Source organism: Crocodylus siamensis, chromosome 4 (assembly GCF_052110815.1).
Source record: "Crocodylus siamensis isolate JL-2025a chromosome 4, ASM5211081v1, whole genome shotgun sequence".
Classification (NCBI taxonomy): domain Eukaryota; kingdom Metazoa; phylum Chordata; order Crocodylia; family Crocodylidae; genus Crocodylus; species Crocodylus siamensis.
In genome coordinates this window covers 106,116,207-106,142,190 of record NC_143398.1, presented here as the reverse complement: position 1 = coordinate 106,142,190, position 25,984 = coordinate 106,116,207, and the positions used below count along the sequence as shown (strand labels likewise).

General features: G+C 43.0%; 1 protein-coding gene across 3 annotated transcripts in view; it reads left to right on the top strand.

Moving 5' to 3' along the window:
* The window catches only part of LOC149866292 (cystine/glutamate transporter-like), a 62,089-nt gene extending 37,982 nt beyond the window's left edge, over positions 1-24,107 (top strand). For all 3 annotated transcript variants that reach the window (XM_090043272.1, XM_090043273.1, XM_090043274.1), the window contains exons 2-13: positions 1,349-4,304; positions 5,910-6,036; positions 6,461-6,576; positions 7,586-7,711; positions 10,353-10,452; positions 10,553-10,597; positions 10,816-10,939; positions 11,282-11,385; positions 16,378-16,474; positions 17,900-18,049; positions 20,470-20,644; positions 21,351-24,107. In XM_090043272.1, the coding sequence (XP_089899398.1) occupies positions 4,109-4,304; positions 5,910-6,036; positions 6,461-6,576; positions 7,586-7,711; positions 10,353-10,452; positions 10,553-10,597; positions 10,816-10,939; positions 11,282-11,385; positions 16,378-16,474; positions 17,900-18,049; positions 20,470-20,644; positions 21,351-21,415 (1,425 nt within the window). In that variant the 5' untranslated portion in view covers positions 1,349-4,108 and the 3' untranslated portion in view covers positions 21,416-24,107. The remainder of the gene's footprint in view (positions 1-1,348; positions 4,305-5,909; positions 6,037-6,460; positions 6,577-7,585; positions 7,712-10,352; positions 10,453-10,552; positions 10,598-10,815; positions 10,940-11,281; positions 11,386-16,377; positions 16,475-17,899; positions 18,050-20,469; positions 20,645-21,350) is intronic.
* The last annotated feature ends 1,877 nt before the right edge of the window (positions 24,108-25,984 follow it).

The window sequence follows — 25,984 nt, the reverse complement described above, 5'->3', positions numbered from 1 at the left end:
CAGGAGTGACCAGGAACAACAGTCACAAGCTGGCAGAGGGTAGGTTTAGGTTAGATATCAGGAGGCGCTACTTCACAGTCAGGGTGGCTAGGGTCTGGAACCAGCTTCCAAGAGAAGTGGTGCAGGCCCCTACCCTGGGGGTGTTTTAAGAGGAGGTTAGATGCACATCTTGCTGGGGTCATTTGACCCCAGTATTCTTTCCTGCCATGGCAGGGGGTTGGACTAGATCTGCTCAGGTCCCTTCTGACCCTACAAACTATGAAATGGTTTTGATGTTTTTATGGATAGCAGATACCTGTCTTGGCGTTTTCAGAAACACCCTTTTTATTGACAAGGGGTTTTTGGATATTTGCTTGCTGTGAACAAGCCTCAGCTTAGCATGACTTTTTAGATCTTACTATAGTCTTTTAACAGACTTAAGGCAATTGTTGGGATGTTCATAACCTGTTGTGGAGAGGACTTCCACCAGTCGTCTCGGGAAAAGTATGACAACACTTGTGGACAGGGCTCTAATGGGCTGGACGCTGTGATGAACCCTGTACCATTGTTCAAATGTTGCCCATACCCTCTCTGACTTGGTCTGTTGCCTCAGCATTCCCTAACCCGGGAACTGAGTTTTAGCCAATTAAGTTTACATAGGCCTCCCATAGTGGGACCAGGGAATGTATGGCCCGAGATGCCTATTAAACTTACTTTTGCTTGGAGTTGTGTGTGTGTGGGGTGGGGGGGAAGTCCTTTGTAAATCCAGATTAGAACTGGTCTGATATGCTGAGCTGGGTGTAAGGGTCGATTAGCATTTGGAACACAGCTTCTTTATCATGCAGTACTCCCCCGCTTCGTTGATCCCAGAATTTACTGTGGTCTCTGCTTCAGGTTTTCTGTTTAGGTTGGGGGGGGGGGGTGAGTCTTTGTGAGTTGGACGGTCTGTGTCCTGTGTCGGGGTTCTCCAAGAACATGGAGCTGACGGGTAACAACCCCAAGCTACACACCTGATTTCCTGCTGTGAAGAATGAGTAAAATTGCAACAACCCCACGTGCAATAGGCCCAAAAGGCTGTAAATTTACTTGAGTTCTCTCATGCAAAGCTACCGTGCTTTGGAATGAGGATTTGAGCTAATCATGGACCGAAAGGCTGAACAAAATGCAGCTTTGAACATTTCCTTTATACTAAGCACATTGTGGCAGTGCTTAAGAATATGCACAAGGATTAACATCTCTGTTCTAATGCGTCAAGTACAAGGGACTGAACTAGAAAGCAGAATGTGAATGGTTTCTCCAGACAATATTTAGTTATAGGTATGTAAAGTGGTATTCACTGGTTCTGTTTTTCTTTTTTCTCTCCCAACAGATTTTACAATCTTGAAGTCTCTGGCACTTGATCACTTTAATTCCAGATATTTCTGGCTGGGAATGGTGCAAAGGACCATGAGGACAAACTTATAGTGTTCAGAGTATTAATCTGATCAATCTATCGATCGCTTTATCTATTTTACTTGTGGAATGTGAGCCGTCCGAGAGGGACATTCTTTCTCTGTACATCATACTTTCTGTGGATCCCAAAAAGTGATGAAAACCTAATGGATCATTAAATACGTGTGTTCTGTTTTAAACCAACAAACCAGATAAGTGCACTTGTTAAGCTCTTAGCAATGATTTTTTTTTTTAATTACACATGTTCAAAGTGACAACTATGATTTTGTGACTCTTTGACCAGTCGCATGTTTTAACATCTTCTGCAATTGCTCCATGGTTCTTTTTTCAGCTACATGACAGAGAGCTCTTTTTAAATTAGCTAGATACAGAATAAGACCAATTGCTTAATAACATCAGCTCAGGAGTCTTGGGGGTTCTTTCCCAACCCTCCAGTTTGAGGGAGCGGACACTGTCAGAGATCTAGGGACATGAATTTCCTTCTGATAGCCAAAGAAGAAGATCAAGAAAATAACTATCCAATCCTGGCCTCTTAGCTTTAGTTTCTCAAATGATTTTGAATCTGGATGCATTCAAGCTGCTCCTAAACTTAGTTGTAATAAACTAGGTAAGTCAAGTCTTCCCAAAAATATGGGTCCAGTATACTACTAACTAGCTCAAGCAAATGTGAAATCTTTAGCTGAGGAGAAGGAAGGGCCAGTGGTGAGAGCACTAGAGTTAGGTTTGCAATCATAAAGGTAAATACTGAAGAAGCTGTGCTCTTTCTGGGCCACCATCCCAGGAAGAAATGATGATTTCTTGTTATGTTGGGGCTGGTATAAGGAAAAGAGGAGAGACAGATTCCTGGCCTTCCCAGCCTGATTGGGGGAGAGTCCAGAGGAAGCCTCCCTACATGAGTTACCTCCCTGAGGTTACTTGGTCCCTTGGCCTGCAGTCCTGATCTTGATGCTCCAAATACCACAGGAATGATGCCCCCTCTGTATTAGTTATATGGGGGAGGCACCTGCCTACTTAACAGCATGTTTATAATGCTTCTTAAGGCTTCAACTAGAATGTGTGCCCACATGTGCATGCATAGCTTTAAGTGCTAGCGCACACACATCCAGATTTCAAGCAGATGCCACTTTTAAATCACTCGTGTCATCCTGGGTTATAAAAAGTGTGCTTGTATAAAATTAATCTGCTAAACATTGACTTGAGAGTAGAGCATTTAGGTGGAAGAAGGGTTAACAAGTATGTGCCATTTAGTCAGTGGTAACCTTGAGGGGCCTAGCCAGTACCTGAAAGGGTTGGGGAACAGCCTTTCCTCTAAAATTTTGGGAGTGGTGTTTTGTAAGTCAGTCACACTCCAAACAACTTCATGATTCTGAATCTTGCTCACATTCTTGTGTTGATCTACTTAATGAAAACACTGATTGATTTTGATTCCTATTGTAACCATGATTTGATAACGGTGGTGTTCATTTTAGTTGGTGTAATTAGTTTTAGCTAGGATTGTAATTGGCCTTAAATTTTGTTTGCCAATTCATTTGCAGTAAATCCCATAAACAGTGTGCATAACTTTTTTATTTATTTATTCAGTTTTTTTAAGATGGTCTCAAAGGGTCCACTGCCCTAGAAAGCTAGAGGAAACCTGAATAAAGCATCTGAGTGCGTCTTGGTCTCCAAATTTTTATTCATGACCACAACAGTAATGGGTATAAAATTGCATTGAGAAATAAATAGCAAAAAATAAAGATCCCTTAAACTAGCATCAAATGCAAGGTCTTTTTCTTTGTATTTTTGGTCAAAGGAAGGTCGCAATCAGTGAGAAGTCAAATTTTATAAACTGCTTCCCAAATTTCTAAGGGTTTGATGAATATGATTTCAGTATTCAGATGGATCTACGTTTTGTAGGTGGAGGCTTCTTCCACTCAAAGTATAATTAATAACAATGAGAAAAGAAGTTAGTCTGTTGAAAGCCTAGTTTTAATTAATTGTTAAAAAGAAAAAAGTGGGAGCTTAATTTCATCTTCTTTCCTGCCCTCAATAGAGCTGTTCTAAATATTTTTATACCAAATACTTAGTAAATATTTTGTATAAGCCATTTTGTACTCTTCTGCATTAAAAAGAAAAAGTTCTTCTGGCCAAGATTTTCAAGGATGGCTGGTAATATTGTTAGGCCTTGATTTTTTTTTTTTTTTTGTTTTTTTGGGGTGCATAACAAGAAATATCTTTAAAAGGCTTGACTTTTAAAGGGTGTGTAGTCAGCTTTGTGTGAAAATGTGGGTCCCAGCAAGGCAACTAAGGCTGGTTGCATCCACAGCTTGGTGTCCAAAATCATCAGAGAGATTTGCAAATCTTGTTCTTTGCAACTGCTGGATGCACAACAGTCAACCAACCAACTCTATTCCCAAAACTGATGTGAGAGATAATAGGGGTATATCATGTACATCTAGAGTGTGTTTAGTCAAAGGCACCCTATGAGTAGGGAGTGTCGACTCAGCAGGCTTTGATGATTATTGTAAGACCTCTTTAATAGTTGTCCCCCCCCAAAAAAACTCCACAAAACCTTGTCTCTTGTCTTCTACCACAGGTAAGCACTGTTGACAGTGGGATTGGGAAGTGCCCTTAAGGTAGCTTGAGTCGCAACTTCATCTTCAAGAATCCTATCCCCTTCCCTAGAATTGGAGAGACCATGGGAAAAGCCAAGAAAGAAGAGGAGGCTGTGTTCTTGAGGAAAAAGATCACTTTGCTGAGAGCTTTTTCACTCCTTATTGGCAGCATGGTGGGCAGTGGCATCTTTATCTCCCCAAAAGGAGTGTTGAGAAACTCTGGCAATGTGGGTCTCTCCTTGATCGTCTGGTTTGCCTGCGGGATTCTCTCTCTTTTTGGTGGGTGATGAGTTTCTTTGGTCTTCCTTGTAATTTTTTGGTAGATGGAGAAACTAACAAAACTTTTTCATCCCAGCATTTGATGAAGTAAATTGCTGCCTGATAGCTCATGCCTCTCTGAACCCAGTTAGTCTCTAAGGTGTCATCTTTGCTTTATCTTCTGCCTAGCAAATAATTTATATCTGTGATAAAGGCCTCGCTTTGCTTCTCAGGGGAAGATAAAGTGGGAACACAGTATACAAAAATAAATCCTGTCATCTTGGTGCCAGAGAACTGAAGGTCTAACATCTGTGCAGTTCTAGGGATTGCTTGTTCAGTTGGATTGACGATGGGAACTGAGGCGTAACTCACGGCTTCAGACCTTTTAATGTGGAGCCATGTGTGGGCTGAGACATAGGAATTGTTCTATTGAAGACCCTAGAGGTAGGGGTGCAGTTGTGCTCTGTATTTATTTCCTCATGTGACTTCAAAGTTTTTCCACCTTTCAGAGCTTAACAAAACCAAACCAAACCAAAATAAAACAATTAAACCTGGACAATTCCATGTGAAAACAGATTCTTATTGTAATGCGGTTGAAAGTTTTAAAAAGCACAGGCAACAGCATCTTATGTCATCTACTGTGTATAACTTCAAATGACTGGATCTGCTGTAAAACAACCATATTATGTTCATAGAATGTGACTAGTTTGAAGCTGTAGAAAAAGTAACTTTGGATTTTTGTATTGTTATATAAATTAAATTTTACACCTCTGAATTTTTTTTTTCCTTTTGTATTTCCCCCCTCCCCACAACTCATTCATATTTTATTTCAGTCTGTCCGTTAGTAATTTCTGTTCACTCAGTGTAGTCCTCTTAGTTAGCTAGCTCACGTGAATAGATGAGAAGCAAGGATTTTTCATTACATCTTTTATTGGATCACCTGTATGGCTGTGGGAGTTGTTGGGCAAGTTTCTGGACATCAAGTGCCCTTCCTTTGAACTGACAGAGATGCAGGCAACAGCACTGGTGAATGGTCATGCATTGAATCTTATGAAACTTCTCAAAGGTGATTTCTCCTCTAGAAGCTATATTAGCAACAAGTCTGGGGTACTCGGGCCAAGAGTCATGCTGCTTTATTAAATATTGTTTAATCTAATCTTTTTGCTCATGGATGAAATTCACCTACATTATACAACAAGAATTTCCTTTGAGAGAGCGCTTTTTGTGCAGGCTGGTTGTAGCTCTGTTTACTTCCCATCTAGCCTCAAATGGGAATGGTTAAGCTCTGCGGTGCCACACGTTTTTATATATATATTTTTTTTCTTGTTTACACATTTTGAGGTGAGATTTGTATGTGGTAAAGCCTAGATCTAGGTAAATAGTGGAAAAGAAAAACTCTGTAGGCAAGTCGAAATGTCCTCCAACATGCTTTTTAAAATTAATTCCACTGAGAAGCTTTATATCATTTAAACCAACCAGCGTGTCTAAGCAAAATAAAGCACCCTTGGTTGAAACCAGCATTATTATTTCTTTTTTTATAAGTGAATTTTCAAGAAAACTAGTAACTAAATTCTTGGGGAAATTCCATGGGACAGTTTAAACACTTCTCTATCTGAATTTTTCCAGGTGCCTTGTGTTATGCAGAACTTGGAACAAGAATCACCAAGTCTGGAGGACATTACATCTATATTCTGGAGACGCTGGGACCTTTGCCAAGTTTCTTATTTCTTTGGGCTGAGTACTTTGCTATCAGGTAAGATTTGTTTTTTGCCACCTGCAGGGAGGTATTGGAAGTCATAGGCTTATATACTTAAAATGCACGAAGTGAGAAAGTACTGAAGCTACTTTGTCTTGCAGTAATAAAAGGCAGAAGGCAATATGCACATTATATTTACATGGGAAAACAGCCCTTTTCTTTCGACTATTTTGGTATCCTTATTTTATTATCTTGGTAGTGAGGTAGTAATGAAGAATAGCTGCTAATTTTATTTTAAATCCTCCATTTCTGACACTTTTGAACTTCCTCAGTTTCTTGTGTGCTGAAAATGCTTTGGATTTGGTCCATCCTAGAAATAAATACTGTTTTAGAAAGTAGGAAACGTTGCTTTCATTCATATTTTTGTCGCGACTCAAGTGAGATCAGTTTTAACATTTTCTGAATCGGTTTCTCCTTCTAGGCCAGCGAACAGTGCAGTGGTTTCTTTGGCATTTGGACGCTATATATTGGAGCCATTTTTTGCACCCTGTGCAGCTCCTCTTCCTGCTGTGAAGCTCGTGGCTCTTCTGGGGTACTGTAAGTATAAATCAAGATTGAGCCCAAATGATAATATTTGAGTTCATGTTTTGGACTCTTCCCCTGTAACTCATAGGTGCCTTAGATCTAACGTTTGGGCTCATCACATTATAAGGAAGACTTGTGGAATTTGCGTTCTGTTTTAAATTCTAAGCCACCCAGAGAGCTCAGGGTAGCTTTTTTGCATCCAGGTTTCTGGCTTGGGTACATCTTATGTGTAAAGGTTTGCTGAATAAACCTGGTGAACAGGTCTCTAGATGGTGGAGCTGGCTCAGAAGTAGAAGTGGTTGCAGACTGAGCACAGGTATCAGATTAACAGGAAAATGAAAGCTGTGTGATTTGTCAAGGAGTTTTAAGCCTTCTTTTTACTTGTGATTCAGTGTTGCCAAGGAGTTCTGTAAGGATGGGGTCATACTGGAAGACGAGCACTGGAAAAATCTGGACCATGCATTCTGTTGCTGGGAACAGACATTGTGCATATGGGTCAACAAGCTCCATCAAACTTATGGGCATGTGATTCAGAGTTATCCGTGTCAATTAATTAGTTCAGTGGATAGGTAGACGCGTCCATACTTCCTGAGTTGTAGTAGATTCACTTGAAGATTGTGGTGAGGCAGAGAAGTTGAGATGAAAAGTGCAGTGATGGATTATTCCAGCAGTTAGGCACAGATAATATAGCAGGCATTGTGAGGGGAAACTAACCAAATTGTGCTCCACTCTCAAGTCTGTAACCTCTGCTTCCTTTTCAAATGTTATACTTCAGGTCATGCTATTATTATTATTATTATTATTATTATTATTATTATTATTATTATTATTATTATAATAATATAACACCTGTCACTGAAAATTCTTCCCAGGACCCAGGGCAAGGAGTGTTGCTGTGTCTGTATTCAGTATGCTCATGAAAATAGATGGTGACAGTGGGGAAAAAATATGAGAATAACGTTCTTGGTTTAGAATCCCAGCTATGGATGCAATTCATTGGCTTGTCCTTCTCTTCCTCCAGATATAGTCCTTATCCTGAACTCTTGGAGTGTCAGCTGGAGTGCCCGGCTTCAGACTTTCCTGTCTGTCATCAAGCTTACGGCTCTCGCACTCATCATTGTGCCAGGGATGATGCTTCTGGCTCAAGGTATGCCAGCTCAGCTGTGATCTTGAGGGCAGCATTCATTATGGTGGTAGTTCTCACCCTTTTGAGACTCAAGGCACACTTTGGAAAATGCCAGCTTTTAGCTTTCACTCATGTTTTGACTGTAGAAAAATAATAGTGCAATTCTTCTGTTGCAAAGAACTCAGAAAGACCACAACAATTCAGAATGTTTTTGACATGGTTTTCGACAGCTATTTGAAATCTCTGGTGTATCATGTTTGCATGTAACAGTGCTAACTTTGCATGGCAGCCTAGAGCGATGCAGCACTCTGGCTGAGAATCACTGTATTAAGGACTTGTCTACATAATTTAAGCTAAGCCACAAATGTTCCACATATATCTACCATATAGAATGCCCAAATTAGTAGTCATACCAATGTATATGTTTAAATATGCACCTTAGCTTATACTGATCCAACTTTCCCATATAAACAAGCCATGGTGTTCACACTCAAGGGATAATCGGCATTCTTTGTCCTTATGCTGTATCTTCCAGTGAAGAGAAAACAACAAAGGCATCAAGATGACTGTTTATATTTCTCTCTCATGTCTGGATTTGTTTTCTCTGAACATGAAAAAACCCTTCAAGCTGGCAACATTTCTGAAATGAGGGGTTGTTCTGCAGGCAGAAATCCTCAGCCACTATTGCTCATAACACCTTCAAATGACAATCTGGAGCCCCTGGCGCTATCCCCTCGGTAGGAGAAGCAGTGCCAGTGACATCTGGGAAGAGAAGTTGCTAAAAGCTCCAGGAATTACAGGTTGCACTTAATATGACTTTAGACGATTGTAAAAATCACTCATTAAGATATCACCACCAATAAATCCTTTGTATGCACCAACATCTTAGAATGCCACAACAGGGGCCAGCGTCACTTTCTGTTCAGTTTTCTTCAGATGAAGCTTCCTTTCCAATTGATTCTTATTTTCATAAGTTTCCTTTTATTTCCTTTTACAGGTGATATTTGTTTACTTCCTTCTCTTGCATTTTCTTTTCCCCTTTTACTGTTTTACTTCCAATTATTTTACTTTCAGAAGCACTTGGGCCAGTATTTGCAAACTTGAGTGCCTACAGTTAGCCTGTGAACTCCAGAATTAGATTTCCAGGAACAACGATTTTTTGTAATACCTCTTGTTGGACCAGCTGTATAGCTGAGAGAGCTGTTGGGCAACAGAGGTGTAACTTGAAGTTTTGGCTCCTGGGCTGGCACTGGGGAAGGAGCACTTGCCTCCTCATGCAGGTTGTGATAGCAGTGGTGTTGGTGTCATGGGCTGCAGCTTTCTTGACTCAAACTTTTCCAACATGGGCTGCAGTGGCAGCACAGGCTCCCTGCGGGCTGCCGTTCTGATGCCCTCTTTGAACTGACACCTGGGGATGGTGCCCTGGTTGCCCTGCTCCATGTTGTTATGCCACTGTTGGACAAGTTTTGGGCATTGACTACACTTCCTCAAGTCTAAAAGGCAGACACAGGGTGAGCTAGAGGTCAGAAAAAAGGCTCCATGTAAAAGCAGTTTGCTTGGAGAGAATAATTTCCAGGGGAACTAGGATTTTGTCCTGGTTTAAGATTATTACTGCAGCTACTACAATATAAATATAGGTGTAGGTGATTCGCTATATAGGCTACCAAAGTTTGTAAATGTTGGGACTTATTTTCTTTAATTTTTTAATTCTTTTGTCCCTATATAGCTCCTCTTCCTTGGAGCTGGAACCATTCATCTGTCTCCCTCTCCTTCCTAGATTTTGTGGGGTTTGATAAAACGTGACCTGCATTCAAACCCTTTCTGAGTGTGGTTTTCATCAACAAGAAAGGGTTCATTATCCTTTCTTTCCTCCTCTTTTCCTTCATTTCTGTTGGAAATAAAGCAAGACCTGCATTGACAGTATTGTTTTCATTTGCTTCCTTTTGAAAATGGTGGGATCTGATAAAATGAGCCAGTTTTTATTTTTACATGTGCGAGTCCTCTGTCTCTTTAGTCTTCTCTCCCAACGATCAGCAGAGTGATAGTGGGACGGGGAGGCAGGGACAGATCCTCTCCAGAAGCAGCTGCAAAGGAGAACTGGCTCTGCTTTTTCTTGTGCTCCCTGCCAAAGTTCTTCATCTCTCTTTTTCTTTGTTCCCATGTTTTGTACCACAGGGAGCATGGGTCAATGCTTATATGGAGGACTGGGGAGTAGCACAGCAAGCTGCCTCGTTGACTGCATGACAGTTGTTAGCTGCCTCATTGGCTGCATGACATTAAAATAAAGTGCAAATCTAGCTGTGTGGGGTCCAGTGATGAGAGAGTTCAGGCCAGGAAATGTTATGTCAGTTCTGGGAGGAGGTTTTCTGCAAGTGGAGAATAGGCCAACTGGGGCCTCCACAGCACCGGGATATGTGTGAGAGAGAACCAGTCCTTGTTACTGTCCTTTAAAAACCTGCCCTGCTCACTTAACCTCAGGTACTGCCCAGAACCAGATGAGTCAACGCAGCTAAGAACTAACCTAAGAAGGCAAATCCAAACCATCAGTCTCTAGGGTTGTCTGAGGCAGAGAAACTGAACCTTGTTCATATATTTATCTGACCACTAGAGATAGCATCTCTGTTGCCATTGCCCTGTAACCCTCTGCTAATCTCCTATTTAGGCCACACTGAAAATTTCCAGGATGCTTTCAACAGTCAGTCACTGGCTTTGGACAAGCTGCCCTTGGCTTTTTATGCAGGGATGTTTGCGTATTCGGGCTGGTAGGTATGGTCAGGGTCCTATAAAAGAAGAAACACTTTTAAAGGTGCTCCAGGCCCGTTGTTCAGAGTCTTCCATAACCTGTCTGCTTTCACTCTGCAGGTTTCAGACTAGCTTTGTGCGGGAAGAACTTGTCCGACCTGAACGGTAAGATTAGCGGGACATCCTGTCAGGGAAGCTACTGGTGATGCACTTATTTCACAATAAGCTACAAATTTATATGGGAAGAGCGGATGACTGCTGGTTCTTCTCACTGCTGATAGTGGCATCTGCTACCTGTAGCAATGATGCGAGTGAAAAGAAGATAACAGCTCTGCTTATTATCTCTCTCTCCTCCCTCCGCCCCCGCCCCTTTTTTTTTTTAGAAATATCCCGCTGGCAGTGATCGTGTCTGTGATTACTGTAATTGTAGGATATATGTTCACCAATGTTTCCTATTATACAGTCCTGACAGCAGAGGATGTCCTGGCTTCCCAGGCTGTGGCTGTAGTGAGTAATATGCCATTATTATTTTCCTTCAAAGGGATCAATTTACTCTAAATGAATGGAAGTAGGGATGAATCTAGGAAATGGTTTTTGTAGCAGAGAGGCCATCAGTGCTGTTACTTCTCTGAAGTATCAGGAACTTGTAATATCTTGCAGTCTTGCTGCTGGAAGTGAGGAAAGAACAAGAGACCAAGATGTCAGTGGGAGAAGGGAGATGAAACTTGGGATTACCTGATGTTGCATTTCCAGCTTCCCAGTAGACATGCATCTAGCTATTTACATTAAGTCAGATATTGTATAGGGGTTAGCACGGTGTTTCTGAAGCCAAATATGTTTTCCCTTTAGGGTTTTGCACAACGTGCTTTCCAAAGACTTACCTCAGTGATTCCCATCCTGGTTGCTCTGTCCTGCTTTGGCACCATGAATGGAGCGATCTTTACGTTTTCCAGGTCAGACTCTTGTGATTATTTTTGAAAATTATACTTATTGATCTGCTATATAAGCAAGAAGAGGGAGACCCTTAATAACAAATCTGTTGACTGCTCACAGGTAGGTACAGGCAATGTTTCCAGAATGAAAACCTCCACTGCTTTCCGCTGGAGGCAAATCTCCTGGCAAGCTTCCTTTTTTTTTTTTTTTGTGTCTTTTGTACTTGCCAGTATAGGATGATGGTACCAGAGCTGTTGTCTGTTTTACTGCTTGGATGGTATGGGACAAATCAACGGATATGAAAGGCAGGCTTCATAATATAAGTCATCCAGAATTGTTCATTGCAGTAGGCTGAAGTAAAAGAAATAGTATGGGAAATATTCCCTGGTAGGATTTAACTATGCAGGGATTTCCTCTTGAGGTAAGAGGAGTCCCTAGATGGACAGAGATGCTTCATGGCTCCTTTCTCATAGTATTTAGCAAAATGGACGGGGATAGGCTGCTCTACATATATTTCACTGTTGGCCAAACTGGCTGCTGGCCAGCCTCACATTAGGGAACCACAAAGGCAACAAAGAGCCAGCTTTACACACAACCCAGCTGCTCTGGGCACTGCTCCAAGCCAGCTGAAGATCTGGCACTGTATGTACAGATTTAAAATAAATAGATGTGGGAATTACTCTTTGTTACTAATTTGTTTCAGAGAAGGTATAGAAGGTGAGAGCTCTCTAGTGTTGCTTTTCTATAAGTAGCAGACATCTCGCAGGTACCCAAATCTAGGAGTCTTAACGTCTGGTGAGAGTCTGTTATGCTGGAGCAATTCCAGTTTCCCCTGTGTATCCAGTGCTGTGGTGTGGGACCTTTTATAGGAATATAGGGCTAGAAGGGGCTTCTGGAGATGCTGAGTCTTTCTGCTGCTGCAGGTGCCATGTCATATAGTCTGCTTCCTGAAGCAATCAAGCTCTGTTCGAAAAGTAATTAGACCTTTTGACGCCACTACATCTATTAGAAGGTGTCTAAGATCTCTTAGCTTTGCTTAGAAACTTCTTGATTTTTTTTTTTCCAGCCAACCTGGCTAATTGACACCTTCTTGGCTATCTGTACACAGTTGCACTTGACACCTCTATGGGTGTGGGGTGTGCAATTGTTCTGGATTGCTGGTTCTTGTTTCTGGCTCTCCATGAGCAGTGCCAGATTTAGTCCAAATGCTTTGCCACAGGTACCTTGAGATAATTTTCTGCTGCAGTTTTTGAAAAATGGTCTTGCTGAATGACCTGTGAACATAGTGCTTATTGTGGCCTACAGGATGAGAAATAGACTGTGAAGTGTCGCCATTTCTTGGGCACATTTGGGAATTTTTCAGAGAGTTTTGGGCACTTCATCTTTTTATTTTTCAGAATCTCAGAGAAGCTATTGCTTCAGGGACCAAAATGCAAGAGCTGACCTGGGGCAGAACCCAATACAGCATGATGTAGGGACCTCCCAAAACCAGGATTTTGCAGATTTGATAGAAATCATAAAATCCGGCATTGCCTGCAAAGTATGCGGGGGGGGGGCGCGAAGGGAGGTGCAGGGAGATAAAAAGAAAACTAACTGAAAAGAAAATGCTGGCTCTCCAGAAGGAGCCAGTGATCTTCATGGTGCTGTGGCCTAGCTGTGCAGCCTGCCAGGGGTGGGGGTTGCCCATATGAAGAGCAGCCCAAGATGTCTGCTGCCCCACCCCTTGTCACGGATTGACTGAAGAGGCTGCCTATAATGTGACCTTGCCCCTCTCCACCAAGTGTAAGCAAGGGATGGGACCCCATGACAGACAGCCCTTGCAACCAATCAATGGCAAGGGATGCAGCTGTATGACAACCCTTGCAGCTAATCAGGGCAGGGCCATTGGGGCCCCTTGACCAATCAGAAGAGTGGGGGTCCCTGCTGTGATCAGCTTGTGTAAATGGCGGTCAACCCTGCAATCTCCCTATGACCCTGGCCATCTGCCTTCTCAGGCCAGGTAGACCCCTCAGCATGATCAGTGTGGACAGCCTTCATGGGTGGTGTCTATTCCAGCTATAGCATTTCATAACTTTTTAGGGGCAGTAGGGACCTCAGTAGATCATCAAGTCTGACCTCCTGCCCTGGGCAGGAAAGAGCACTGGGGTCAGATGACTCCAGCCAGGTGCTTGTCCAGTCTCCTCTTAAAGACCTCCAAGGTAGGGGAGAGCACCACCTCCCCTGGAAGCCCATTCCAGATTTTGGCAACCCTCAGTGCAAAGAAATTTTTCCAAATGTCTAATCTAAAACTATTGTCCATCAGTTGATGGCCATTGTTCCTAGTAACCCCAAGAGGTGCCCTGGTAAATAGTATCCCCTATTCCTTGCTGTGCCCACCCCCCCCCAACCGATGACTTGGTAGATGGCCACAAGATCCCCTCAGCCTTCTTTTGTGGAGGCTGAACAGATTCAAGTCCCTCAATCTCTCCTCATAGGATCTTACCTGTAGGCCTTTAACCATACAAGTAGCCCTCCTCTGAACTCTCTCAAGAGTATCCACATCCCTCTTGAAGTATAGTGCCAAGAACTAGATGCAGTCTCCAGCTGCTGTCTTACCAATGCCACGTAGAGGGGAAGTATCACCTCCTTAGACCTGTTCATGATGTACCTTCTAATGCATGAAAGTGCTGTTGGCTTTACTTATCATGTCATTACATTGACAACTTATGTTCATTTTGGAGTTGACTGACTCTGAGATCCCTTTCTGCTGCTGTGCTGCTTAGAAAGTCAGCTCCCAATCTGTAGGTGTGTTGGTGATTCTTTTCTCTGTAGATGCAACACTTTGCACTTACCTTTGTTAAACTGCATCCTATTCTGTTCTGCCCACTTTCCCAACCTATTCAAATCCACCTGAATCTGCTCCCTGCCCTCCAGTGGCTTTACTTTGCCCCATAATTAGGTGTCATCTGTGAATTTGGACAGAGTGCTTTCCACACCTTCATCCAAGTCACTGATGCAGATACGGAACAGTACTGGTCCAAGGACTGAACCTTGGGGAACTCCGCTGCCCACTTTTTTTTTTCAGGTCGAAAACGACCCATCTACCACCACCCTCCGGGTGTGTCCCATAAGCAAATTCTCCAGCCACCTGATCATGTAATAATCTGTCACAACCGCTTGATTTGATTTTGATCCCATTTATAAGAATGGGATGCGACATTGTATCAAAGGCCTTTTTAAAATTCAAGTAGATGAGATCTACTTCAACTCCTGCATCTAAGCTTTTTGTGACCTGGCCATAAAAAGAAACAAGGCTAGTCAGGCAGGATCTACCTGCTATGAAGCCATGCTGGTTGCCCTTCAGCATTATTTTTCCTACTGGACTTTCACAAATGTGATCCTTTTAATACTTTTTTCAAAGGTTTTCCCAAGGGTAGAGGTGAGGCTAACTCACCTATAGTTACCCAGATCATCCTTCCTCCCCTTCTTGAAAATAAGGCCCACATTGGCCCCTTTCCAGTCCTCTGGGACCTGTCCTGAGTGCCATGCATGCTCAAACAGTCATGCCAGTGGTTCTGCTATGACACTGGCCAATTCCTTCAGCACCCTTTTAAGATCATCTGGGCCCGATGACTTAAACATGTCTAGCCTCTCCAAATGCCCCTTCACTAGGTCAGCACTAACTGTTGGTGGGTTGGAGTCCCTCCTTGTGCCTGTGTATAGCCCCTTTGGGAGATGTGTCTTTATCCGTGTTCAGGAATACAGATGCAAAGAACTCATTTAGGACCTCAGCTTTGTCTCTCCTATCTGTTACCAGGTGCCCTAGTATGTCCTGTAGGGGTCCCATGTTGCCATGTGCCTTCTTTGTAATCTCTCTGTACCTAAAGAAGGACTTGTTGTTGTCTTTAATTTTCGTTGCCAGCCTGAGTTACACTTCTGCTTTGGCCTTCCTATCTGATTCACTGTAAGTGCAAGCCAAGGAGGTATACTTCTCCTTGGTGGTTACCCCCTACTTCTACAGTCTGTATGCCTCTCTCCCCATGCCCCACCCTAGGCTTTCCTAGATTTCCCTGTTCAGCCAAGTGGGTTTCTTGGCTCTTTTGCATCCCTTTATGTGCACCGGGATGGTCTCCTTTTGTGCCTAAAGGAGCATTCCCTTGAGGAATGCCCACCCTTCCTGGACTCCCATCTTACCAATGCTCTTGCCCTTCAGTGCCTGGCTTAGTGATCTCCTGAGCACATTGAAGTTAGCCTTTTTTGAAGTCTAGCACTTCTGCCCTACTAGTTATCTTTCCCACCTTTTGCCAGATAGTGAATCTAGGGGTCGCTATCCCCTAGGTTACCCTGTATCTTCAGATCACTCACCAGGTCATCCCCTGTAGCAAGCACTAAGTCCAGTAAGGCATTTCTCCTAGTGGGACCGTACATCTCCTGTGTTAGGTGAAGGTCCTGTATGCTGGTTAGGAATTAGTGTGAATGGACAGATCTAGCGGACTGCTCCTCCCTGCAGATGTCAGGGTAGTTTAGGTCACCCTGACAACCATGTCCCTTGAGTGTACCGCCTTTGAGAGCTACCTTGAATTCCATGTCTAGCTCATCATCCTGGTGTGATGGTCTGTAATAGACCCCTACTGCCAAGACCCTTTCACCCTGACCCCATTGTATTCTGACCCACAGTGCCTCAATTTGCCCCTCTTCTGATCTCATCTTGATTATTGAAGATGTGTATTGATCTTTAACATAGAGAGCAATGCTCCCTCACCTCTTCCGTACTGTATCTCATCTGTACAGCCTATATCCCTCTGTGCCTACTGTCCAGTCATAGGTAAGGTCCCACCAGGTTTCTGTTAACTCAACCAAGTCAGAGTCTTTGTTTGCAAGCCTTCTGCTTGTTCCCCATGCTCCTAGCATTAGTATAGAGACACCTAAGCCCCATTATGGATGCCTGTCCAACTGATAGTGCCTCCATTCTCCAGTGTAGATGCGAGGGTCAGGTGCTCAGATTCTTGTGTTATTCCTTGTCTTTCTCCTAGGACTCTGTTTGTGGCTTCCAGGGAGGGTCAGTGGCCTCCCCTCTTCTCGATGATCCACATACGAAGACATACCCCTCTGCCAGCTGTTATGTTAATGGTGAGGTGAAGAGTTTTAAAAAATTGAATTTCTGCCATGCTGGCTTTCTTTTGGGCTTGAAGTGGTGGTTTTGATTGAACAGGCATTGAGGTAATTTTGGGCCTTGGAAAACTTAGAACTGAGAATTGCAGAAAGCATTTTGCTGATATATACTCATTTAAAAAAAACTTGCATTGACTGCACATGGCAAAATATTAAGTCTACTTAGTGACAGATGTGGGATTTGAACTCAAGATCTCTTGGCTTCCAGCCCTAGGCTTAAAACCTCATTGCACATGTATTTTAAAACAGAGGTGTCAAACTCTTCTGGCCCTGCAGGCTAGATGAGGGTTGTTGGGCTGGTCTGTGGGCTGGATTGGGCCATGCCAGAGCTAACATGTAGGGCTGATCTACTGGGGGCCACATGTGGCATGTGCTCTGTGCTGCTCCCCTGTGCGGTGTGCAATGTATGTGGCCAGTCCAGCCCTGAGTGCAGCACACACTAGCCCCAAGACTTGCTCTGCATGCTGTGTGGGGCACCCTGCCATACCTGCCCTGTGCACTGGCTCTGGGGCTGGTCCCAATTTAGGCCCAGATGCAAAGCGCGCAGTTGTCTGGTGGTGGGGCGCCCTGTGCTGTCCTCATGCAGCAAGTGCAGAGGGAGCCCCTGGGTGGGGCTGGCTTGTGCTAAGTGTGGTGTGTGGGGCTGGCCTAGCTACATGTGCAGCACAGGGGGCCTGATCCAGACCAGCCCCAGAGTCAGTGCACAAGCCAGTCCAGCACACGTACCACATACAGTGTGCTTCCTAGACCAACCTGCCATGCTGTGTGCAGTGCTTGTGGTGCTGGATCCAGCCCTCACACCAGATCAGTTCTGTGTATAGCTTGCAGGACCTGGGGTTGGTCCAAGACCCACGAACTCGATCATAGGGTGCCTCAGGCCAGATCTGGTGCGCAGGCCATATGTCTGACGGTCATGCTTTAAAAGGATTGGTGTCACCATCTTTAAAAAAAAATCATCCTATAAAATTCTCTCTACCCTGGGTTCCAGATGCTTCTGGGTATAATGCATACCTCTTATCTGTTACAAATATGGAAATTTCAGGAGTTAGGAAAAATTGTGTGGAATGATTTTTTTTTTTTTTTTTTTTTTTTTTAAATGTGGAAAATATTTCAACAGTTGTGTTTGTCTGATGATTGTTCATCATCTTTCTAATATCGTAGATAGTCACCTTTGATTACATGGATGAAAACTTGTCTTCATATACAGCCTTCCACCTGATTCATTTGCATCCCAAAAGCTAAAATCCCAGCACTAAAATCATCCAATACTCTAAAGCTCCACGGCCGTTTGACTGTAAATAGGAGTTTCCGGTTCTCATGTTTTAAGTAGTCAAAGTCTGTGATACAGGTTTAATGCATGTGTTTCATTTCTACAATGATCAGTTCCCTCTGGTTACTGTTATGGTGTGTGTTGGAGATATCTACCACCTACTGAACTTCTTCAGCTTTTCCCGATGGCTCTTCATAGGGCTAGCCACACTTGGGCTCATCATCCATCGCCACCGTCACCCTGAGCTGCCCAGGCCCTTCAAGGTAATTCATGACAGAGTTTAAGAAGCCAGAAGTGTTTGGTCTCACTGCTATTTAAAAGGGTTTCTCTCCAAAATATTCACTGGAAGCTAGAATGTCACATGACCTCAGTTCCATTTCATCTTGGGAAAGATTTCTATTCCTCTCACCCAGTAAGATGCAGGGGAACTCTTTGTCTGGCGAATATCCCACTAAAATGCCCAACTAACCTGGTTTTTGATAGCTCAGGTAATAAAGAGCTTTTGCCTGTGTATGTATGGACAGTCAATTTTTCAAATAGGCAACATGCTCCAGCAAATAGAACAATGCACTGGGAATCAGGAGATGGGATCAGGATAGATACCCTCCATTTTGCTCTGTCATGCACACTGGAAAGCTAGTGTCCAAAGGCCTCCCATGGGGGTTTTCCCTTGTTTTTTACCATAAAATCTCACAGAAATGAGTACAGTCGTGATCGCTTATATCAGGAGTGTAGCCAAAGCTTCCTCCTGAACTTGGCTTGACCTTAGGCTCCTGCTCTGCAAGGTCTCTTTTTCCTGGCTCCTCTCTTCTCTTTCTCCTCCTCCTGCGGGACACTCCACCTGTGCTTATATCCCAACACATATGGCTGAACACTAAAAAACACCCAAATAGCCATCTCTCCTACTCACTCCATTTCAAACTTTGAGAAGTGGTTAAAAGCCCAAATTTGCACCGAAAAGAATGAAACAAAACTTTAAAGAAAATCCAGTATCATGAGAGAGCTATTTGGGTACGTTTCAGTGATCTCCTTCATATCCACTGTAAGTTTGAGGAAGATTTTTCTGAAAGAGAATAATGTAATATGTACAGGTGCTGCTCTCTAGTGGCCATAGAGAAAATATTTTACTTTTCTCCTTGTTCTCTTTGTTTATATAAAGCAGTGGGGACCAACCTTTTTGGCAAGTGCCACATATTAGCCCTGTGATGCCCCAAGTGACACTCCAATCCTTTTCCCCTGCCCAATCTGCTGCTCTGCTTTCTGCTCCCTGCTTTGTGCTCCCTACCTGAGCTCCTGCCCTGCTTGCTTCTCCCTGCCCCATTGGCCACTGTGCTGCCTGCCCCTTCCTGGTCTGTTGCATGCTCCACACATGCTGCCCATGTCACTTGTGATGCTTGTCCCACAGGTTGATCACTCCTGATATAAACCATTGTAATTGTACTTATTTGTGTAAAATTTTATCATAAAAATGTGAAATAAAACAAAGTTGCACTTATACCCCTTCTTGAGCAGAGATGCAGTACTGCTGGTAACTGGACTGGAATGAGAGCCATGAATGACCTATTGTGTATGACTGCTGGCATCTCTATTACCACCAGCAGCTTAACGGCATGAGGGAGACATAAGTGATCAAGCTTGTCCAACTCCTGACCACTTTTCTTAATGTCTGTGGCAGATTATATTTATGGTTCCGTCATTCCTTATTTAATTTAGTGGTATGTAGGTTGGTGATGTGCTGGTCCTGGGCAGTACAGTTTTGGAAACGGAGTAACACAAGGCCATGAGTTGTCTGGTAGTTTATAGCAGTCACAAAAAGAAGGATAAAATGCCCCCATCTGTGAAAGATTACATCCAAAACTAAAGCTGTTTCTTGAAGGGAGATTTTTTGTCCTAGGTGAGTGATCAGATTTCATCAGGGGCCATGCTCAAATTTCCTCCATTAAAGATTGTACCAAAATAGTATCTGGTGGAGGCTGTATCTACAGCCCAATTATAAATTTGCAGTTTTGTTATTTGTCTGGGTATTCTAATTTATCCTGAACTTTAGCAAATCAAATGCCTTAGGATGTTTAGAGTGCACTGATGCTGGATAACTGCCTTTGTTTCCTATTTTGAAACAATGGCTGCTACAGATGGTGCTACTAATTGGAGAGTCTGCTTTATCTTATTTGGCTCTCAGGTTACAAGGCAAATTCAAGGCTGGTCAAAATGAATCACAATGTTATTCCACGAACTTAAGAATGGGTTATGTTACCTAGGGTTTTGGATTTCCCATTAGCAGCTTCAGCAGATGAGTATTGGTAGCAAGCAATCCATAACAAATTCAAAGAGTAGCTTAGACTTGATGGACTTCTTGCTTCTGTATTCTGCTAATTACCTTGTTCAGTCTTGTCTTTTACTGTATAGCTGAAGAATTTTGAAATGGCTACCTATGTCTACTTATGTGACCCATTAAGGTCTTCCTACTACAGTAACAGAAAATTTTGCTATATTAGAAATCACATAGCCTGTTAACTGGAGATCGACTGTACTGAAAGATCAGACTGGCCAGATTTACTACTTTTTCTCCTTTTCTAGACGTGAAATTTGAATTATTCATGAATATTCCTGTGTGCAAACTAATGCGGTGCTTGGATTTAAAATGGCCGGCTATAACCGAAGAGATTTGTGCTCTTGTCTTTAGGTTCCCCTCTTTGTTCCAGTCTCCTTCACCACCATCTGCCTCTTCACAGTGGGAATGTCTTTCTACTCAGACCCTGTCAATATCAGCATTGGTTGTGTCATGGTTTTGAGCGGTTTACCAGTCTACTATTTGGTGGTCCGCAGGCCAATGCCAAAGTGTTGCCATGACCTGTTCTGTGAGTATAGGTTGGATGAAAGGGATAAATAGCACGAAGTATTGAATTTTACTCAGTAGTGGTAAGCCGCTACATATTTGAGGCTGTGCATGCTGGTGTTGAGTTTAGCACAATTATCCACTTTAATAAAAACCAGAGGTAGATCCAGTCTGTATTGTTTGAATCCAAATTCATAAGTCCCTAAAATTCAAGGATGCTTGAGTAGAGTTTCAATGTGGGCATATATCTGTGAAACTATAATATGATCTATGCATAGGTAGTTTTTAAAGTCTGAGGAAAGGGTTGGTAGGAAGACAGCTGTAGGCAGACATTGGTGTACTTGTTGGTCATGAAACATCAAGATTTTGTCTTGATAAACTGAAAGATGCCCATATACATATGTGGCTAGGGATTTTTATATGCAAACTGACAATATTTCAGCCAGCTCTATTTTAATCCTGCATTCTGCTTTCCTCTGCCTTGATTAACAAGTAGGTTGGATTCAGTCCTGTTAACAGCCATTGAAAAGAAGTAGGCCTCCAGTAGGAAAGGCAGTGGAACCGGGTGTTATGTTAAAGGTGGACAGTCTGAGATAAGATTTCATATTTATTGAAAAAAGTCATTTTGCTCCACACAGTACTTCATGTGATAGCACAGTTTTCAATTATGTCTAAAGACACTGCCTTGAATTAAGCATTCTTCCCTTTTTTTTCTATTCATGTTGCAGATTATCTGACATTCAAACTTCAGGTGCTGCTGGAAGTCATCAAGCAGGAAATTAGAACTTACTGAGAAGAACAGCCTGCCTTGCTGGAGATTGTATACACTACAGTGGGTCGTTCAGTAGAACTTGCAAGTCCCATTTCTCAAACTTTAGATTTAAGAAGAGGCATCCTTAATGTTTTAGTCACTGAAGTACAACTAGGTGATCTTCAATTAAAGGAGCACCAAAACTTGGTAACTGGCATCTAGACCTCATTCCTTTAAGACCATTGGTGCTGCAGAACAAGCAGGAATAAGTACTAGAATCTTTTCTCACTTAAATTAGGAAGGTGACTTGGAAGGTCCGAGTAGGAAGATGTGATTTTTATAGAGCTGCTTTGCAGAGAAGAATTGCATTTTAAACTAATCTTGAACTGAAGTTTGAGTCAAGACCTGGTCTTTTAAGAAACAATGAGAATGGTGGAGCACTTGAAAATATATTTTAAATGCAAGCTCACTCATAGGCTTTGAATGAGGGCCTACATGCTCATTTTAAGTATTTCCTCTTACTAGTATTTAGCAATTTTAGAGCAAAAGGAATATAGCATTTGCAGAACAATGTACTCCACTCAAACCCTAGGAAATGTATTAGCAAGACTTTTAAATAAAGAAAAGATTTCAGATGTGGTTGAGAATCATTTTTTTTGGTTGAACACTGCCCAGTCTCAGAGAGAGGAACAGGTTGTCAGGTATAGGGGAGCTAGCTGCACCTCTGACCTCAATCTGAGTGTACCTCCCCTTCGCCCCCGCCCTTCCCCCATGCCTCAGATATTTTTATTTCTCTCGCTCCTATGATTATCCTGCTCTTAGGCTGAGTTCTGCAGTACCCTGCATACCAAAAGCGTTTCCCCGTGGGATCACTACCTGCCATTCTTCCTTTGAGGAGTTTATGACCAATAACAAATACAGTTTCTAGACAGTCATCTTAGAAATCAGAGCATTGTTCAATCTTAAGATGTAGGATCAAAGTAAAAGATTTAAGAGGAATATGATATGAAGGCAATAATGTCTGCATGCGTGCTTGTCTTGCCTTGGATCATAGACCATGTGTAAGTGTTGACAGCACTACTCCGCTACTGCTGCTGGGCCCTGGCTCTGGCTAGGCTGTAGCCTCACACCTCACAGTTGGCACAGAAAATGTGATGCCGACATCTGGGATCCTGCCATCCTTTGAATTGGGCCTTAGGGAGGCCATACTTTTTCAGTCACCCCAATGCTAGCGGCAGGATCCTTCCTGTCTAAAACATCCAACCAAGCATTTGTCTAACGTGCTCTTAAAATCCTGCAGACACAAAGGTTCTATAACCTCTTTGGGTAATCTGTTCCAGTGCTTAAACACTAGTATACTTAAAGAACAAAACCCAAAAAACTTCCCTTCCCCGCCCCAAACAATGAACTACCATCCTCTTTATAACAAGCATTTTTGTATTTGAAGACTTATCAATTCCTCCCATCTTCTCTTTTTTTCCAGAATAAATTATCACAGTTCTTCCAACCTTTTCTTGTATGCCATGACTGGGGTCTGAAAAACAAGTCTTTCTCTTCTGGGCTCTTGTCTACCCCTTTCTTATAACATGGTGATCAAAACTGGAGGCACTACTCCGTTCAGCATCTGTGAGACTTCACCTAAAGTTGAAGAATTACTTTGAGTGATTTACATATGACACACTTGTTAATACATCCCAGCAGGCTATAGATTTTGCATCATTTTGCAACAATACTTACAAGGCTGACTCCTGTTCAACTTGTGGCCTTTTATCCTACCCAAGTTCTTTTCTGCAATTCTGTAACCTATTTTAACCTCAGTTTGAATCTCTGCATTTGATTTTTATTTTTTTCCTTCCAAAGTTAGCACTTTGCACTTTTACTTACTGAATTTCATCCATTTTATTTCTTACAAACTTTAAAAACATAATCTTATATTCCAAATTGTTTGTTGCTCCACCCATTTTGGTGTCATTTACAAATACAGATTTCCCTTGCTTTATGCTGTACGTGCATTCCTGGAAAAGGCGCATAACTCAAATTTGCATAAAGGGAACCCACTTTACAATGTAAGAAATAGGGATATGTTCCAAGACCTCAGCTGTATTGACCCCCAGGCCCATTTCTACCACTTTTACAAGGCAATTTTGGTACTTACCAACAGCAGACAGTATACACAAGCACAGGGCACTATCATAATGGGGATGGCACTTACAGAAACACATGGCACAGAAAACGAATTAGGAGAACAGATCCACACAGGAGACCTATATTTTGGTGTGTTACTCCCACAGTGCACTGCACAAAGCAGTTGATTGCGGGCTTCCACCACACCAATCACATGAGAGTGAATTTACTTTGCATATAATTAATTTTTGGTGCAAAATGGTCATCGCATAGGAGCAAATTCACACATACAGTACCTGCACAAAGTGAGGGAGATCTATATAGGCATCCAGTTCCATCTTCTGTACTCTGTATTGTCCTCAGGACAGACCCCTGCACTTCAGTAGCATAATGATGGGTGGGCAATGCCCAAGGGGACCATATGTGCTGGTCGGGGGGAAGGGGGTGGGATTGTTGTCTCACCCTCCTGACTCTGTTCCCTGCATACACACCCTGCATCTTCGGTACAACAGCCCTGGTTCTGGCTCCTGCAGCGGGGAGATCGGAGCAGCAGTGGCAGCACATGGCATAGGAGTGATGGCTGGAGGTTCACTGTTGAGAGGAGAATGTTCTCTCCTTTTTTAGCCCTCCCTAATTGGTGTTTAAATGGCCACTTGACCTATGTGTTGGTGGTAAAACAAAGGAGATGACTGTATTTTCCTCCCTGCAGCAACAAACCTCTGGTTGCTGCCCTTGTACCATGTGCTGCCATTGTCCAAGGAGCGGTATTGGCCAGTTATGTCCCTGCCCCACTGCTCTGGCTCTGAGCACAGTTGTCCTCCCAATCATGTGCCCATGTGTTGGGTCCAGTTTCATCTGGACTATGTTGAAAGCCTTGCTGAGTTCAAAGTACACTACATCCACGGCTCTCCCTCTATCTGTCACTTTAGCCTAGAAGGAAATCAGGTGGGTTAAGTATAATTTGCTCTTGATTGATCGGTCAGCTGTTCCTTATTGCTTTCTTATTCTCTATGGCAGTGGTTTTCAACTTTTTTTTTTTTTTTTTTTTAAGGAGTTATATCCCTTCTGGTGGTGGTGGCCGGATGGGGACCCAGGGAGGTAGCAGCGGCAGCTGGGCATGGAGCGGGGGAGCTTGCATGCGGCGGTTACATGGGGTGGTGGATGGCAGCACTTGTGTGCAAGCTTCCCCCTGCCTCCCTGGTCTGGCCAGCTGGGCCGTGCCTGTGTGGCCCGCAGAGGGGAGCTGCTGCCCTCCCCCTAGTCCTGGTCCTGGGAGGTGGTGCCATGGGGTGGGGGGTGATGGTGCTTTATCCCCACCTGCCTGCGTGTATCCCTTAGCACCTTTCCACATACTCCTGGTTGACGGCCCCTGCTCTATGGTGCTTAAAAATAGCTTCCTTGATGATATGCTTCATTTTCATTTCAGGTTCCTAAAACAGACTGACTGGTCTGAAATTCCCTGGAGCTCCTTTGTTCACTTTTTTTTAAAGGTGGGCACTATATTTGCCTTTTTTCTGGTCTTCTGGTACCTCACTTGTCTTCCATGATTTTTCAGAGGTCATAGTCTCTAGTTTTGCAATTACCTTGGACAATTCCTTGAGTTCTCCAGGATGAATCTAATCTGGCCCAGGTGATCTGAAAACACCCAGCTTCTTTAAGTCATCTCTAACCTGTCCTTTCCCTGCTCTGAACAGTTTATCTAATCCCCAACCTTTACTGACAACTGCTCGTCATCTGATAGTTGACTTTTTTTGTGAGGATTGAGGTTAGGGTTGTCAACTCTGACTGAAACTATTCTAGATTCTCCCCCTACCCCCAACATAATGTAATACCAATTGTGCTGTTGAAACCCATTCACAATATCAATTTCCCGGGTGGCTTTCAGTAGTCACCAGGAGATTGATGCCGATTCCGGTAAACTCCCGGCCAATCCAGGAGGGTTGGTGACCCTAACTTAGGTAACCCCCACTCATTAAACACTTCAGCTTTTGCAGTGACATCCATTATTAGATTCTTTCCCTGTGTCTCTCTCCCTTTCCCCTTCAGTAAGGGACCTACATTTTCCTTGCTGTGTTTTTACTTCTAATGTACTTACTGAATACTTTTTTGTTGTTGTCTTTTCTGTCTCACTAGCTGTAGCTGCTTGTCTCTGGGTCTCCCTGACTTTTGTCCCTACATGACTGTACCATATCCAGTCTTGGTAATCTGGCAACGCTTCCACCTTTTGTAATATTCCTTTAAGATTAGGCCAAGGCTCCTTTTGGATGATCTCCCATTTACAGGTTACAAATTAGTAGCTACATACAGGAAAAACAAACTGAAGTTCATTGATTGAATGACCTGTCTGAGAGCACTCCCCAGATTTTTCCTACATTGAATGAGGTAGTCTTTTGGTTCCTTAGCTGGTCAAGAAATAACTTGAGTGAAGAAATTACTTCACAGTGTTCCCCCCCGCCCCCCTCCCCCCCCGATTTGAAAAAAAGTCAA